Consider the following 13,281-nt stretch of genomic DNA (forward strand, 5'->3'; position numbering starts at 1 on the left):
CGATAGGTCTTGTGGGTAGTTTGGACTTTCCTGGCATGTGGGTGCTTTGATTTCTGATAGTGTTGCCGGTTTTAAAGCACATCTCTACAGAGGTCAAAGCACCAACCCGACCGAAAACCAGGAAACTCCAAAATCCCCAACGCAACCATCGAACTGCCCAAACGCCAACATCCCCAGTCCAAGGAATTAAATACCTCTTGCTGTGACTACGTGTGTGTCTGTGGTTGTCCGATCAACACGACACACGACAGCGATATTAGTGACCGAGTATGTGTAAATATTTTGAATAGACTATAGTGTGTTATAAAGAAGATAAGATCACAAGCTGGGCTACTGGGAAATCCGCCCTGGAAATATTTTGTAAATGTGACGAGCAAGGAAGAGCCCGAGCAGGACTGTGTGAAAATCCTATGGCACAGTACACACAAACTAACATACCGAGAACATACAGTAACACACCGAGAACATAATGATAGCGAGAGGGGTGGTGTTGGACTTTGCGTAGACATAGTGCTAGACACCACTTTTAGTATCTTTGAATGCTTCTCTGTGCCTCACTTTTAGGTCAGTGAAGTTGGCCCACATCCCATGAAAGCACTAACGATAAAAACTGTATTATCAATGGTTAGTGCTTCGTTAGTACTGGGTTAGTGATTTAACTCTCATCGTTAGTGCTCTTACGGTTCAGGAGCTATAACGAAAGAACTTTGGGGGGGGGGGAAACTTATGGAAGTGAGCCCCCCTCCTTATTAGTAGTAATGAGCACTAACTTTCAAAAACAGTATCAATGGTCAGTGCTACTATCGTACACAAACCGCCATGGAATTAGTAGCGCTAGAAATATTTATATTTGTTAAAAAGAAAAAAAGAAAAAAAATGTAAATTTTGTTTGTTAAATTTTTGTGAATCAATTGGACCTCGCCGACAAGTTTTGCAAACTTGGCGAGGCCAAGATTTTGTATTATCACAAATAAATATATTTGAATTTGCTCCAACTCCTATCGTTTGCTACTGTTCATCAGTTGCCATAGAAAAAAAAATGGGGGGGAACTTCACGGAAGTTAAACATAATTTAACAAAGCACTAATAAACATGAAATCTTTTCAAAAACCTAAAAAGTTGGGTTTATATTTATTCACTGAGGGGATAACTTCCAGATATGCCATTCTGTATCATTTTCAGGAAACGAGCTCATATTTTATTTCCGTCCCACCCTTGGGGAAGCACGCAATCAGTTAAAGAACTAAATTGTTGGAGCAATGGAGCACTAGCTATCGACCCCAGTTTCATAGTTAGTGCTCAAATATAGGTATTTTCACATGTTGTGGGGAGCTAAGCTTAGATTATACGAGAATAATAACCACATAGTTGTTTGCAATAGCCCCTCAACCTTTAAGAGCACTTAAGATGGGAGCTAGAACACTTAACAGCACTAGCGAAGCAGTTTTAGCGAATTTTCCTATAGGAATTAGCTATTTTGGCTATATCGCCTGAACCGTAAGAGCACTAACGAAGCACTAACCATATTGATCCGTTTTGAAAGGCGTAAGGCTCACATTACTACTGTGGGGGGGGGGGTTAACATTTGTGAAGTGGCCCCCCACAGTTTTTCCGCTACAGCTACTGAATCCTTAGAGCACTAACGAAGCATTAATCGATTAATCATTGATACTAGTTTTATCGTTTGTGATTTCCTCGTGGGTGGGGGGGGGGCAACTTCACGGACCTCTCACTTCTTTCTTTGTGGTGCAGCAAGTCAAAGTCAAAGTGTCCAATTATTTGAAATATAAACACCCACCCACTGAGCTAGAAATATAACTTGGAGCATTGGTGAGGGAATTACATGTCGTCAGGCTGCCATGTTGCAACCACTGAGCTATAATTAACTGGAGGTAGCACTGAATGTCAAAGATGCGTGTCGCCAGCCGCCATGTTTGCGTGAGGTGTGAGTTATAAGAAGCCGTTATTGGATAAGAAAACTCACTGCTATACCAACCTAGTTATAGAAGCCATGTTATTGGATAAAAAACTCACTGCTATACCAACCTAACAAAATCAGCGACACGCTTTTGACAGACTTCTGCTATGGCAGTGCTACCTCCAGTGTTATAATTTTAGCTCAGTGGTTGCAACGGTTGCAACCGAGGGGATAAGTTCTTTGAATTTGCTGAGTTGGCAATTGAAATTCCCTAAAAGCGTTATTTGAGTGCACTGTACATCGCCTCTCCTGTAAAAATGCCACTATCGTATACGTCAATAAATAAAGTCATTAAAATTAAAATATGTATGTGGTTGATGAACGTCAAGCAAGCTTACGGGGTTCTCTAAAAAAATAAGTTATTCTCTTATGATCATTAAACATGTATAAATAATATACATCTCCCTCGGACACGAACACAGAAAACATTAATACGGTACGAATACACGATAGACATTTAGATAGCGCTATCATAATACTGATTTGGTCCGGCGCGGCGCGGGGTTGGTACCACCGTTTTTGTAAAAAAAAAAAAAGAAAAAAAAAGAGCAAGCAAAGCAGACTGCGCCATCAGCTGATACTCGTGTCTGGAAACTGGAAGAAAGAAAGAAACAAAAAGTAAAGTAAACGTGTTGTTTGTGAATTTGATGAAATACTTAAATACTAAATTTTACAGTTGATATTTTATCTATTGCTGTTAAAACTAGTAAAAAAAGTTAAGTTGTTGCAATAAAATAAAGTACAATCAGGTTGAGCTGTATTAACTTATTCTTAAAAATATAATTTGTGAAAGTTACACCATTCCCAAAACGAAATGTCAGACTGGGAGACGGTAACCATTTTGCGCAAGAAAGCTCCTAAGGCTTCTCACCTTAAAAGTGAACAGGTTAGTATTACGTGGTTTAAGTATTTTGAGTTAAACAATCGCCTATAGACCTGGGTTTATGCTGAGCTTGGGTTATAAAACGTAACTTAAACTTAGGTCCTCTATAGAAAAAAGTAATCTAGGCCTAGGCTAGGCTAATATATTTTTTTGCCAAAAAAGGGAACTCAGGTTAGATTTTGCTTTCAAGTCACAACAGCTAGGGTTTAACCCTCAAACCGGCAGTGTGACTACATTCAGCATTGGCCTAGTCGCAGAAGAGTAGGATAGGACTGTAGTGACAGAGACTACCCTAGCCTATCATAGGCCTACTCTTATCCTGTACAGGTCTTTAAAACTTAAAATAACACAGAGGATTCACGTCCGGGGACGTGGATTAGGGGTCCCGCAGTTACTGTCATAACCTAACCTAACCAACCAAACTTGCTGATAATGAAAAAATCGTATGAAGGTTAAATTCCGGTCATGAAATAAAATTATAAATGCAAAAAATTCTAGCAAAAGATGTACCAGACTACCAGTACAGTTAAGAAGAAATTACTTTCAAAGCTAGAACCAGGGACCTCTTGCATATCAGCCGAGCACTCTATCCACTACACCACGAACACCGACATTTTGGCTGTACATCGTATCGTTGCACGGTTGTTGTTCCGGGCTCCCACAACCCGGTGACGTCACTGCCGGACACCTAATCCATGTCCAGTAACCGGACGAGTATCCTCTGCGTAAAAATGAATGGTTAAAAACTGTTGTAGAATTTTAAATACTTGCACCAATTGAAAGATAAGATTCTTAATTTTATTTCATAACTTACTGTACTTACATGAACTTGTTAACTTACAGTAGGTATCAAAAATTGACGTAACTTAGGCCTAAGACTTCTTGAGGTATAAGTTAGTTTAGCACAAAAGGCAAAAAACATTTTGAGCAGTCAGTTGTGCAATGTGTAACTTATGCATCAAATTTTCAAGAAATCAAAGGCCTAACAAGGCATTTTCTTTCTACAAAAAAACAGTGCTAAAGTAGCCTACCACTGTAACGGGAAATACATTTTTATACAGTGTAACTTGAACATTTTAAACATACATTAGGCCTACATTTCATGCTGTCAAAACAATGACAATTTAAGTTAGTCACATTTTACGTTTTTGTGAAGTGGCAGAGTTAGGCTACTAAGTTAGCCTAACTTATATTAGATAGGTACGTAACTTAGTTGCAGTCGTAAAACACAGCCTTAGCGTAAACTTATAATTAAATGTTCTCATCATTATTTCCCAACAAAATTCTCTTTAGTTGGTTACAATTTATTTGGTTTCAAATGGCAGACCTAACCTCCAATAAAATACATATGGTAGGTAGTTTATGTACCCAAGATTTTTTATAAACCTAAGATTAGGCCTAGTAACTTAAAATTTGTTTCTTCGTAAAATCTATTCCTGTTAAATCAGATTCTAACTTATTGTGGTTACACTGTTTTTCTTTTCCATTTAGGGAATTTCTCTATAGGGAAGTACCTAGGTATTTCCGTACTTGACACGGTAAGACCTAGGCCAGGACCCAATTTAGGCCCTACTTTTTAACCTCAGAAGCCAAAAATACTATCCGTTAAAATTTTATATATTTATACAAACAAATATAACTTTAACTTAGGCCTACTGTAGATTTATATATAAGCTACGGTATGATGTGTGTCCGTGAACGCAATAACTTAAGTAATTTTTGTCAGATTTTTACAAAATTTGGTTTAAAGGTGTAATGCGGTCAAACTTGAATGAGTTCGCAAACCAGCATGGTCGGACCATAGGAACTATAACTTGTATAGGTACCTCTGCTGCCTAAGTTAACTTAACTTAAGTTTACGTTGGCGTGAGTTAACGAAGGCAGCAGAGGTGTTTTCAAAATACGAAAACGGCTTGAATTGTAGGCCTATGTTTTAAGCTTTACAAAACTCTGTAGTCTATAGGTCTTTAATAAGCCCTTCCAAACGGAGATACTGTTTGTTGTACTTTAATAGCCTTTAGGCTAGGTACTCCTTTCAATTGAAATGGCGACCATAAGAAAGTAGGCTAGAAATGTTAAGCCAAGTATGAATGGAGTTAAGTAAAGGAAGAGTGGCACGATCTTTGTAGTCTCTTCACATGGTCTTGTAGTCTTCTTACTGAATAAGGCCGACATGTTCCATGGATAGGAGTGTTAATTAATAGCCCATACAGCCAATGGCAACTTCCAATGACTTGTGTATTATAAGTTCTAAAGGAAATAAATTGATCTTATGTCTTATGTCAACTAAGAGACCTACAGTTTTTATACTGGAATCCGAACCACATTTTTGCCTTGTAATCTACAAATTAGTGTAATTATAGGGATATTCTGCTGATAGTTGTAAAACTCACTAGTACCGACGTTAATCCAGACCAAGGAATATCGCATCCACAAATCGTGCTTATAAATATTCAAAATTTGTTACTTCCAAATTAGTTGGATTACGGGTGTCATGAAATAATTACAGACTAGGCCAACCCCATGATCTTTAAAGTAAGTTACACTAGATTAGGCTTGTGTATTTTAAGGGGACCTAAGTTGTGAAGAAAGTAAAATGGCTAAGTTAGCGTATTATATCTAAGAATCTGATATTTGAGGTGACCAACTTTTATGTGCTGTGGCACTTGGTTATGGCACTTGGGTTTTTATTAGCCTTTACCTCTGAATATTTCATGCTGCTACAGTCAGGTCAGGAACATCTACCAATCATCTTAAACTTACTAAACTTAACTTTCAAAACAGTCCCGAGCTAGAGCCCATCGTTCTAGGATGTGAAGGTAGGATGTGAATAAACAATTAATGGCCCCGTGCCAAAGTGTGGGTCACTTCCATTGAAAGTTTGCTAAAAATGAGAACTTAAAATGTCTATATTTACCTTTAAGATTCTAAAACATGGTTTCAATAACTTATAATACATAAACACTATTTGTCCTTAATGAGTGGTTACATATTCTCCTCTCTTTGTAATAATAGAGAAGGTAAGTTCCAAATTATTAAATTTCGCTTGGCTTCAACATGAACTTATGATCGATATCCTTTGCCAAACGATAATATAATATAAACATATACCTATCAAGACACTTGAAGAAGTCTTTCACTCATTCAACTGTATGATTTTTCGTTAACACTATTTCACTCAACTTTTCCCACATATTTTCAGCAAAAGTCTGCAGATCATGAAACCTGTCCAGCTGATCCTTTTGTAGCTTTATCATATCAGAATACATCGTAGGATCCAGATCCTGGGTGATAAACCGAGGCATCGACTTGTTCCACAACCTTTCTGCTTCGTCCAAAGTGGTCGTCCCTTGGTGTACTTCCAGTATAAAATTTTCAAAACTCTTAATGTAAAAATTGATTTTTTCTAACACTTTTTCCCAGCCATAAAGAGTCGCTGGATCATATATGTTCCGGAATATTTCATCATCAAACTTTTTAAACTCGTCAGCATTTTTCAAGAAGTTATCGGCAAGGCATACTGCGAGTAGAGCCGCAAGAATACCACGTAAAAACATGATTTGTTTGAAAGGCCATACAGACTGTATCGTTATAAGACGGTTCACAAGTCAGTGTCTCTCAATACAATATGTAATCTGTAGTGATTATCAGATTCACTGCCAATTATGTAACTTTTGAATGTGTAAAAATATCTAAATTAGCCTTTGTTTCTCAGGTGTTTACAAGCAGGTATGGTTTGGTACGATATGAATGAATGTAGCCTAATACAACATGGGTAGGCCTACTACTAATTTAGGGTTTTACCAAAATTATCAAATGATGAGATTTTCTAAAAAGCATTGATGATCATAACAACCGACAATTTAAAACTATGTCATCATTATTTTAGAACAAACTAATAAGCATTTTTCCAAACACACTGCCTACCCTTGATCCATATATTATTTATTTGTCTAAAATAGTTATAAATACTTCCTAATCTTGTTTAGATTTAATTATGTAGCCTATGAGTTTACCAATAAAACAGGAATGATTGGGTATTTAACATGACCTTAATTTTAATCTCTAACTAAAGCGGTATAAATACAACCGCAGCGATACAATAGATGTTATTGGTCAATCAATATATTTAGCACTTGAATGTCACAGCTATCTCCTGAAGATAGTGGAGTTGTTGACTATATTGCTATTTTTTATTTAATAAAATAACAACCAATTTAAACAGTAAATCTAAATATTATTTTTTAAGTATAAGTCAGGTTATTGGAGCATTAAAGTTAAAGTTGTTGCTTACTACACTCAGTGCAGCACCTGTACAGTTGGTACGCCACTATTAGGCCTAACAAGTAATTAAACAGTGTGTTGCTGTGTGCATGTGTTTCAAACGTCAGAAGCTGATCAATACAAGCTTTAAACGTATTCAGGATGGATAAATTATTGAAATTAATTATAAATTATCTGCGGACTGATAATCTGCAGGCAGATATATCTGCCGATTGTTACAACAATTAATACTGTAGTCGTTTGTCTATAATAACTTAGTAAAATCGTCCTTTTATTCAATTATATCCTCAAATGATGTACTATGAATGTTTTTCATGAAGAACAAGACATTTTCCCCCTTGCTGCCTGTGTTTATGGCATTTACGCCCCAAGTTAACCTTTCGCGGCAAAAGTTAGTCTTTACAGTTTTTCTCTTTTTCTCTCTGTGATAAGTGAAAATGAAAATGTATAAAAATGAAATCAAAAAGAAATATTTTTTGGATGGAAATAAATTTGATCTTTTAAACCTATTTACTCAGTTTACAGTGTGTTCCCCACAATTGGCGGATATATCCGCAAAACATATTTTTCATAAATTAACCCGAATTAAGTTCTAAAACATTATTTTGGACGTGCTACATAGGTCAACTATTTATATAATTCTAAAACTTATGATATAAAAATATATTTTTTAGTTTCTGTCCAAATAAAGTAATTTTGTTGGCCACCTAGGAAGAGTTTTAAGTTTTCCAACTGTGTAAGAACAGGTCTTAAACAAAAAGAAAACTTTGATTTAGGATGTTATATTTTATTATGTTTTCTAAATATAAGCCAACTCCTATCAACCAAATGTTTGGTTATAAAGTATATATTTTATCGTTCTTGTCTCTTGTTCCAGGCTGTGAACAGAGCCAGAAGGGAAGGCGCCCCTGTGGATACCCAGCAGAAGTGTAAGTGCTAAAAAAGTTTTTAAAAATATTAAAAGACAGACAAAAAAAATGTAATTCAACAAGAGACCATTTAATTTCACTACGACAACGAAGAATAATTTTTAGTTATTACTGCAGCAAAAACAGATGGGTTTAATACATGAGTTGTGTGTCTGAATTAGCTCTTTTACTCCCCAAAGAGTAAAAGTCAGCTGTTGTAAACTCAGTTACAAACTTCACTTTGTAAAGATTGATTTAATCGGCTGTAGCTTATTGTTGCATTCTTGATAGTTGACTTATTGATTGTAGAAGTAGCAATAGTAGTTTGTGTACACTAACACAATTGTAATAGACAAAATTATTAATCACTTACGAAACAGCTGCTTGTTTGCTAAGCGAAATCGAAAACATGTTGAAAATCGTTTGAGAGGTTATCTTTACATGAAAATCGTTTGTTTTTTAACTTACTTTGTTGAATAATATTGCAATATGTCGAAAAATATAGTTTATCACACGGGAAAAAAGTGTCTTCCCAACTCTTGCTCGTTTTCCGAAACTTGTTGAATTTGGTGAATCTTGGGTCGAAAGAGTCATTTTACGTCCGAGTGTAGAACACTATTGCCTAATTATACATGGGTTTAACAAAAGAACATTAATAAATAAAATACAACATATGGCAGTTAATTAATATTAACCTTTGGTGACATTTTATACAATAGTAGGCCTATCACAAACGCTTTTGAAGGAAAGTGATCAAAAACTCCTAACTGTTTTTGTGCTATTGAAATAGTGGTGGTGAACTCAACAAAACAAAAATTTCAAAAATGCAATTAGCCAATGGCTATGTCTTACTCCAACAGCATTTTGAAAAGTATTTGTAAAAACCTCTTATAACATTGTATAATAGAGTACAATATTTTCAATAGTATTAACTTAAAATATTGGTTCAAACCCTGTCAGTTTAACACATTTTTTTACAGGGGGAGGAGGACAAAATAAGCAGCATGTCATAACGAAGAACACTGCAAAGCTAGACAGGGAGACGGAAGAACTAAAACATGATAAGATTCCCTTGGATCTCGGAAAGACTATACAACTGGGTCGTCAGGCCAAGGGGTGGAGTCAGAAAGATCTGGCCACTGTAAGTCCATGTTTTTGAAATAATTAGTATGACATATTATTAATAAACCCTAGTTTCGGGAGCGTAGCGAACGAACTTCAACCTGGAGGCGAGTTACCGTAGCGAACGAGCTAACCTGAAGGCAAGTGAGCGCAGCGAACGAGCTCCAACCTAAAGGTGAGTGAGCGAAGCGAACCAACTTCAACCAGGACGTGATTGAGCCATGCGAACGAGATAATCTTGAAAATTAAGAAGTTAAACGGGGCAAAGCCCGCAGGTTACAGCTAGTTATTAATAAACCCTAGTTTCGGACAGTCTATGCTGAACCAAAGGGTTGGGTTCATGTTCTAATACGGGTGTCGTTCACCGGTGTGAAAGCTGGTCCTTTATTCTACCGCTTAACTTGAGTTCACACAAAGGGAACCAGGTAGCCCAATTTAGTTTTCTTCAATATTAGTAATGCCACAAAAACAAGGCAAAATTGTGGTTTGTCTTAAAATTTCTGTTTGGTAGCCTATGTACCAAATTTAATGCTAATCGGTCAACATTTACACATTTTATGAACGGTGATTTTTTTATGGTGGATTACGTGTGGATTTATTAGTTGCTTACTGTTTTCACAATCCAGATTTAGCCTATTATTGCTCTACGGCTGTTTTGGAGGTTACTCCATCGTCGAACACATAGTGGGACACTAAACTAAATGATTGTATTTACAATTAACAAGAAATGTTTCAATTTTCATTGTGTCAACAGTTAAATAAATATTACACAGATAGAACATACGACTCTAACCGGGCTGTATTTACCATTTGGGCGCACATAGGCCCAATAATTTTTCTGTCCCCTAGTCTGGTTAAAAGTTACTTTACTGATAGGCCTACTGTAAGCTGATCAAAATATTGGTTTTTGGTTTATAACTGGTTCTATTCAATTTAGTCATTTGCAAAAATAAATATTGAAAAAAATACTGACAAGACGCCAGCTAATTTATTGTGAGGCAAGGGTGGTACTGGTAACATTAACACGCGCATGTACCCCTATTCACTCCAAGCAGCAGCGCCAGGCCAGCATGGTGCCAGTGGCAATACAATGTGTACCGCTCGAAGACGTCCCAGAGCCAATTCTGTGTTTGAGATCAACGTTGAAGTTGTTGTGCAATGTTGAAAATTAGTAAATTTACCAACAATTATTTGTTCCTATGAACTTCAAAATCAAAATACTTTTTTGGCCTGATTTTAAAAATCAATTAAAAAAAGATGTTAAGTTATACATTTTTATTTTTATTCCTAGACATTTTTTTACTTTTTTTCTCTTGGGAGCTTGCACACACAAGCCCAGGACTATTAGGACATTAAATGTGTAATCTAAATATAACAGTTACATGTTTGTCAATTTCAGAAATGTAATGAAAAACCCCAAGTGATAAACGATTATGAGGCTGGACGAGGGATCCCCAACCAGGCTGTCATCGGCAAGATAGAACGGGTCCTCGGTAAGTTGGGGTTTAGAATAATTTATAGCTCTCTATATTACACATACAGGGTGGTAATAAAGTCTGAAGACGAAGACAGTTAAATATTTAAAAAAATAATGTAGATAGAACTACAATACTTGGTACAAAGTTACAGAGCATAAAACTTGATCTTAACACATATTCAGTGATCCAATAACTCTTCAGGTGGACGGCCCACAAGGAGTCGGAAGAAAATCTTAAATGGAAGCATAGGTCAATATGCACATCAAATGAAAGGTCTTTTTTAATAGAATACAATGCTGCAAATCGCACTTAAAAACATTGATACTGCGCAAAATGGCAGCCGTTCAAAGATTTCTTGAATCTGCCATTTTGAATCTTTGAATGACTGCCATTTTTTACTCTGGCGTTCTTTTGAGCTTGAATTTACGACATTGTAATCTACTAGTGAAGACCTTTAATTTGATGTGCACATCGACCTATGCTTACGTTAACAATTTTCTTCCGATTCCTAGGGCTGTGCCCCCTGAGGAGTAAGCGTATAATAGCAATGCAAATTAAATGAATCTTTGAACAACTGTCATTCTTAGCTCGGTTGTCCGTTTGAGTTCAAATTTGCGGCATTATATTCTGCTAGTAAATACCTTTAATTTGATGTACATGTTGATGTCAACCTATGTTTCTATTTAAGATTTCCTTCTGACTCCTTGCGGGACGTCCCCATGATATGACAGAAAATTGATATTTCCTAAAAAAGTAGATTTTTAGGTGTGGTGTTGATGTACCAAATCTTATAGATTTATCTGTTGTCGTTTAGAAAATATTTAACTGTCTTCGGACTTTATTACCAACCTCTATACTATTCATGCATTCTACCTTTTACCTCTAAAGAAGCCGCTGAAAGGGGCGAAATATCAGTTTAATGTGTACTTTCGATGTGTTCTATTGACCTCCTGAGACTTCTTTATTCAGGTGAGTTAGGTAGTTGTTTATCCTTCCTTTCTCCTTAATAATTATTACAACGCCAAGATGCTTTTTTCCCTTAAAAAAACTAACCTTTTGTTTTAAAATGTATTTTTGGCTCAGTTTTGTAAGGTTTAATCAATATTAGCCTAATTGTAATGTTCTTAAAACATGTACTAGTTTCTTTTAATTTAAAACTTAGTTATTTGACAATTTAAAACGTAGTTATTTGAAATAATTGTCTGGGGAAATAGAAAATGTAGTAATAAGATAATATACAATCTTGATTCTGTGATGCTCTCAAGTAGTCTCAGTGCTCGATTTGTAAAAAATAAGATGCCAGAATTGTAACCTACCAAGAATTATGACCCCCACCCCTATCCACCCTCAAAGAATTGTTAAAAGGTACCAGAACGCCGTTTGGCGTAGTCTTACCAAGTAGTGTATCTTGTTAAGTAGTATAAACTAATTTTTTAATGGTCCTATTCTTAAATTTATTACTGGAATTGTTAATAACTGTCACATAATATGTTTCAGAAATAAAACTTCGGGGGAAGGATATGGGGAAACCCCTAGTTCCCAAAGAAAAGAAGTGAATTCCTTAGGACCTAACCTGATCTCAACCACTGTTCATTAACCTCTTGTTAGTTCTACTGGAAGAAACGTATAGACAGAAGACCATCCTCACATTAGACGAACATATTCCTTCAAGTTGATATACTTCTAATAACTGTTGTTTTGTTATTTTTTTACTTCCAATATTTGATAAATAAAATTGATCTAACAACGGTAGAAATGTGAATAAATTCTTAACTTGCTCCGTTTGTAGAAAGTAGTTATTATCTAACATCCTTGACTTTGTCTGAAGCAGACAAAGTTTCTTCATGGGCTTTTTTACCAAAGAAGAAAGGTACATAGGAATATGCTAATGGGACAACTGTGCGCTTTCAGCTCTGGTATGTTGGAGCGGAAATATACTTGTGACGAGCAAGGAAGAGCCCGAACAGCGAGCACTGTAAGAAAATTCCTATCAGACAGGGCACAGGGTCTTCCTCCACCGTGAGCGTTGTAGTACATGAGGGTGGGGAGGTCCTGGACGCCAGCACAAGTGCTAGACACCACTTAAGTGTTCTAGACACCAGCACAAGTGCTAGACGCCACTTAAGTGTACCTTGTAATGTATCCTCTGTTCCTTACTTCTCTTTAATATTACTCCAAGAGAAAAAAGTTTATGAAATGTTGTGGGATGCTACGTTGATTGTAATCTTGAATTTTCCTTTTTCAAAGACTGGGCTATGATCAATAATGGATAACAGTTTTTACAATTTATTGAAAGAACTGTCTTATCACCTTCTGCACCCTTTCCCTGTTGACAAACCCCAATGAAGTAATTTTAAAGTCAATTTATATTGTTTGTCTTGATTTAGTTGATGGGAAATAACAGTAGTAAAATGTCAACTAAGTTAGTAGAAGATTGAGATTGATCAGACAACTGAAGTTTTTGAAAATAAACAACTTTATTATTAAAAGCTAGATCCTTACTATTTCTTGATTTTTAAGGGTCTAAAATCTAAGTAGTCTAGTTTACAATAGTTTTATTAGGAATGTCTGGGTGTTTATATGCCACCTAAAGTGATAGCTACTTCCCTATAAGGGAAATTTGCTATA

At 36.0% G+C, this 13,281-nt stretch overlaps 1 protein-coding gene across 1 annotated transcript; it reads left to right on the forward strand.

Annotated features, from left to right (window-relative positions):
* Positions 1-2,571: 2,571 nt before the first annotated feature.
* Positions 2,572-12,445, forward strand: LOC129005407 (endothelial differentiation-related factor 1 homolog). The gene is made up of 5 exons (XM_054434293.1): positions 2,572-2,864; positions 8,023-8,074; positions 9,034-9,194; positions 10,575-10,668; positions 12,151-12,445. Exons 1-5 carry the CDS (start codon positions 2,793-2,795, stop codon positions 12,207-12,209), a joined length of 438 nt encoding a protein of 145 aa, XP_054290268.1. The 5' UTR covers positions 2,572-2,792; the 3' UTR covers positions 12,210-12,445.
* The last annotated feature ends 836 nt before the right edge of the window (positions 12,446-13,281 follow it).

This window comes from Macrosteles quadrilineatus, unplaced genomic scaffold (genome assembly GCF_028750875.1).
Source record: "Macrosteles quadrilineatus isolate MER2022 unplaced genomic scaffold, UCM_ALF_1.0 Scaffold_21__1_contigs__length_2333173, whole genome shotgun sequence".
NCBI classification, from domain to species: domain Eukaryota; kingdom Metazoa; phylum Arthropoda; class Insecta; order Hemiptera; family Cicadellidae; genus Macrosteles; species Macrosteles quadrilineatus.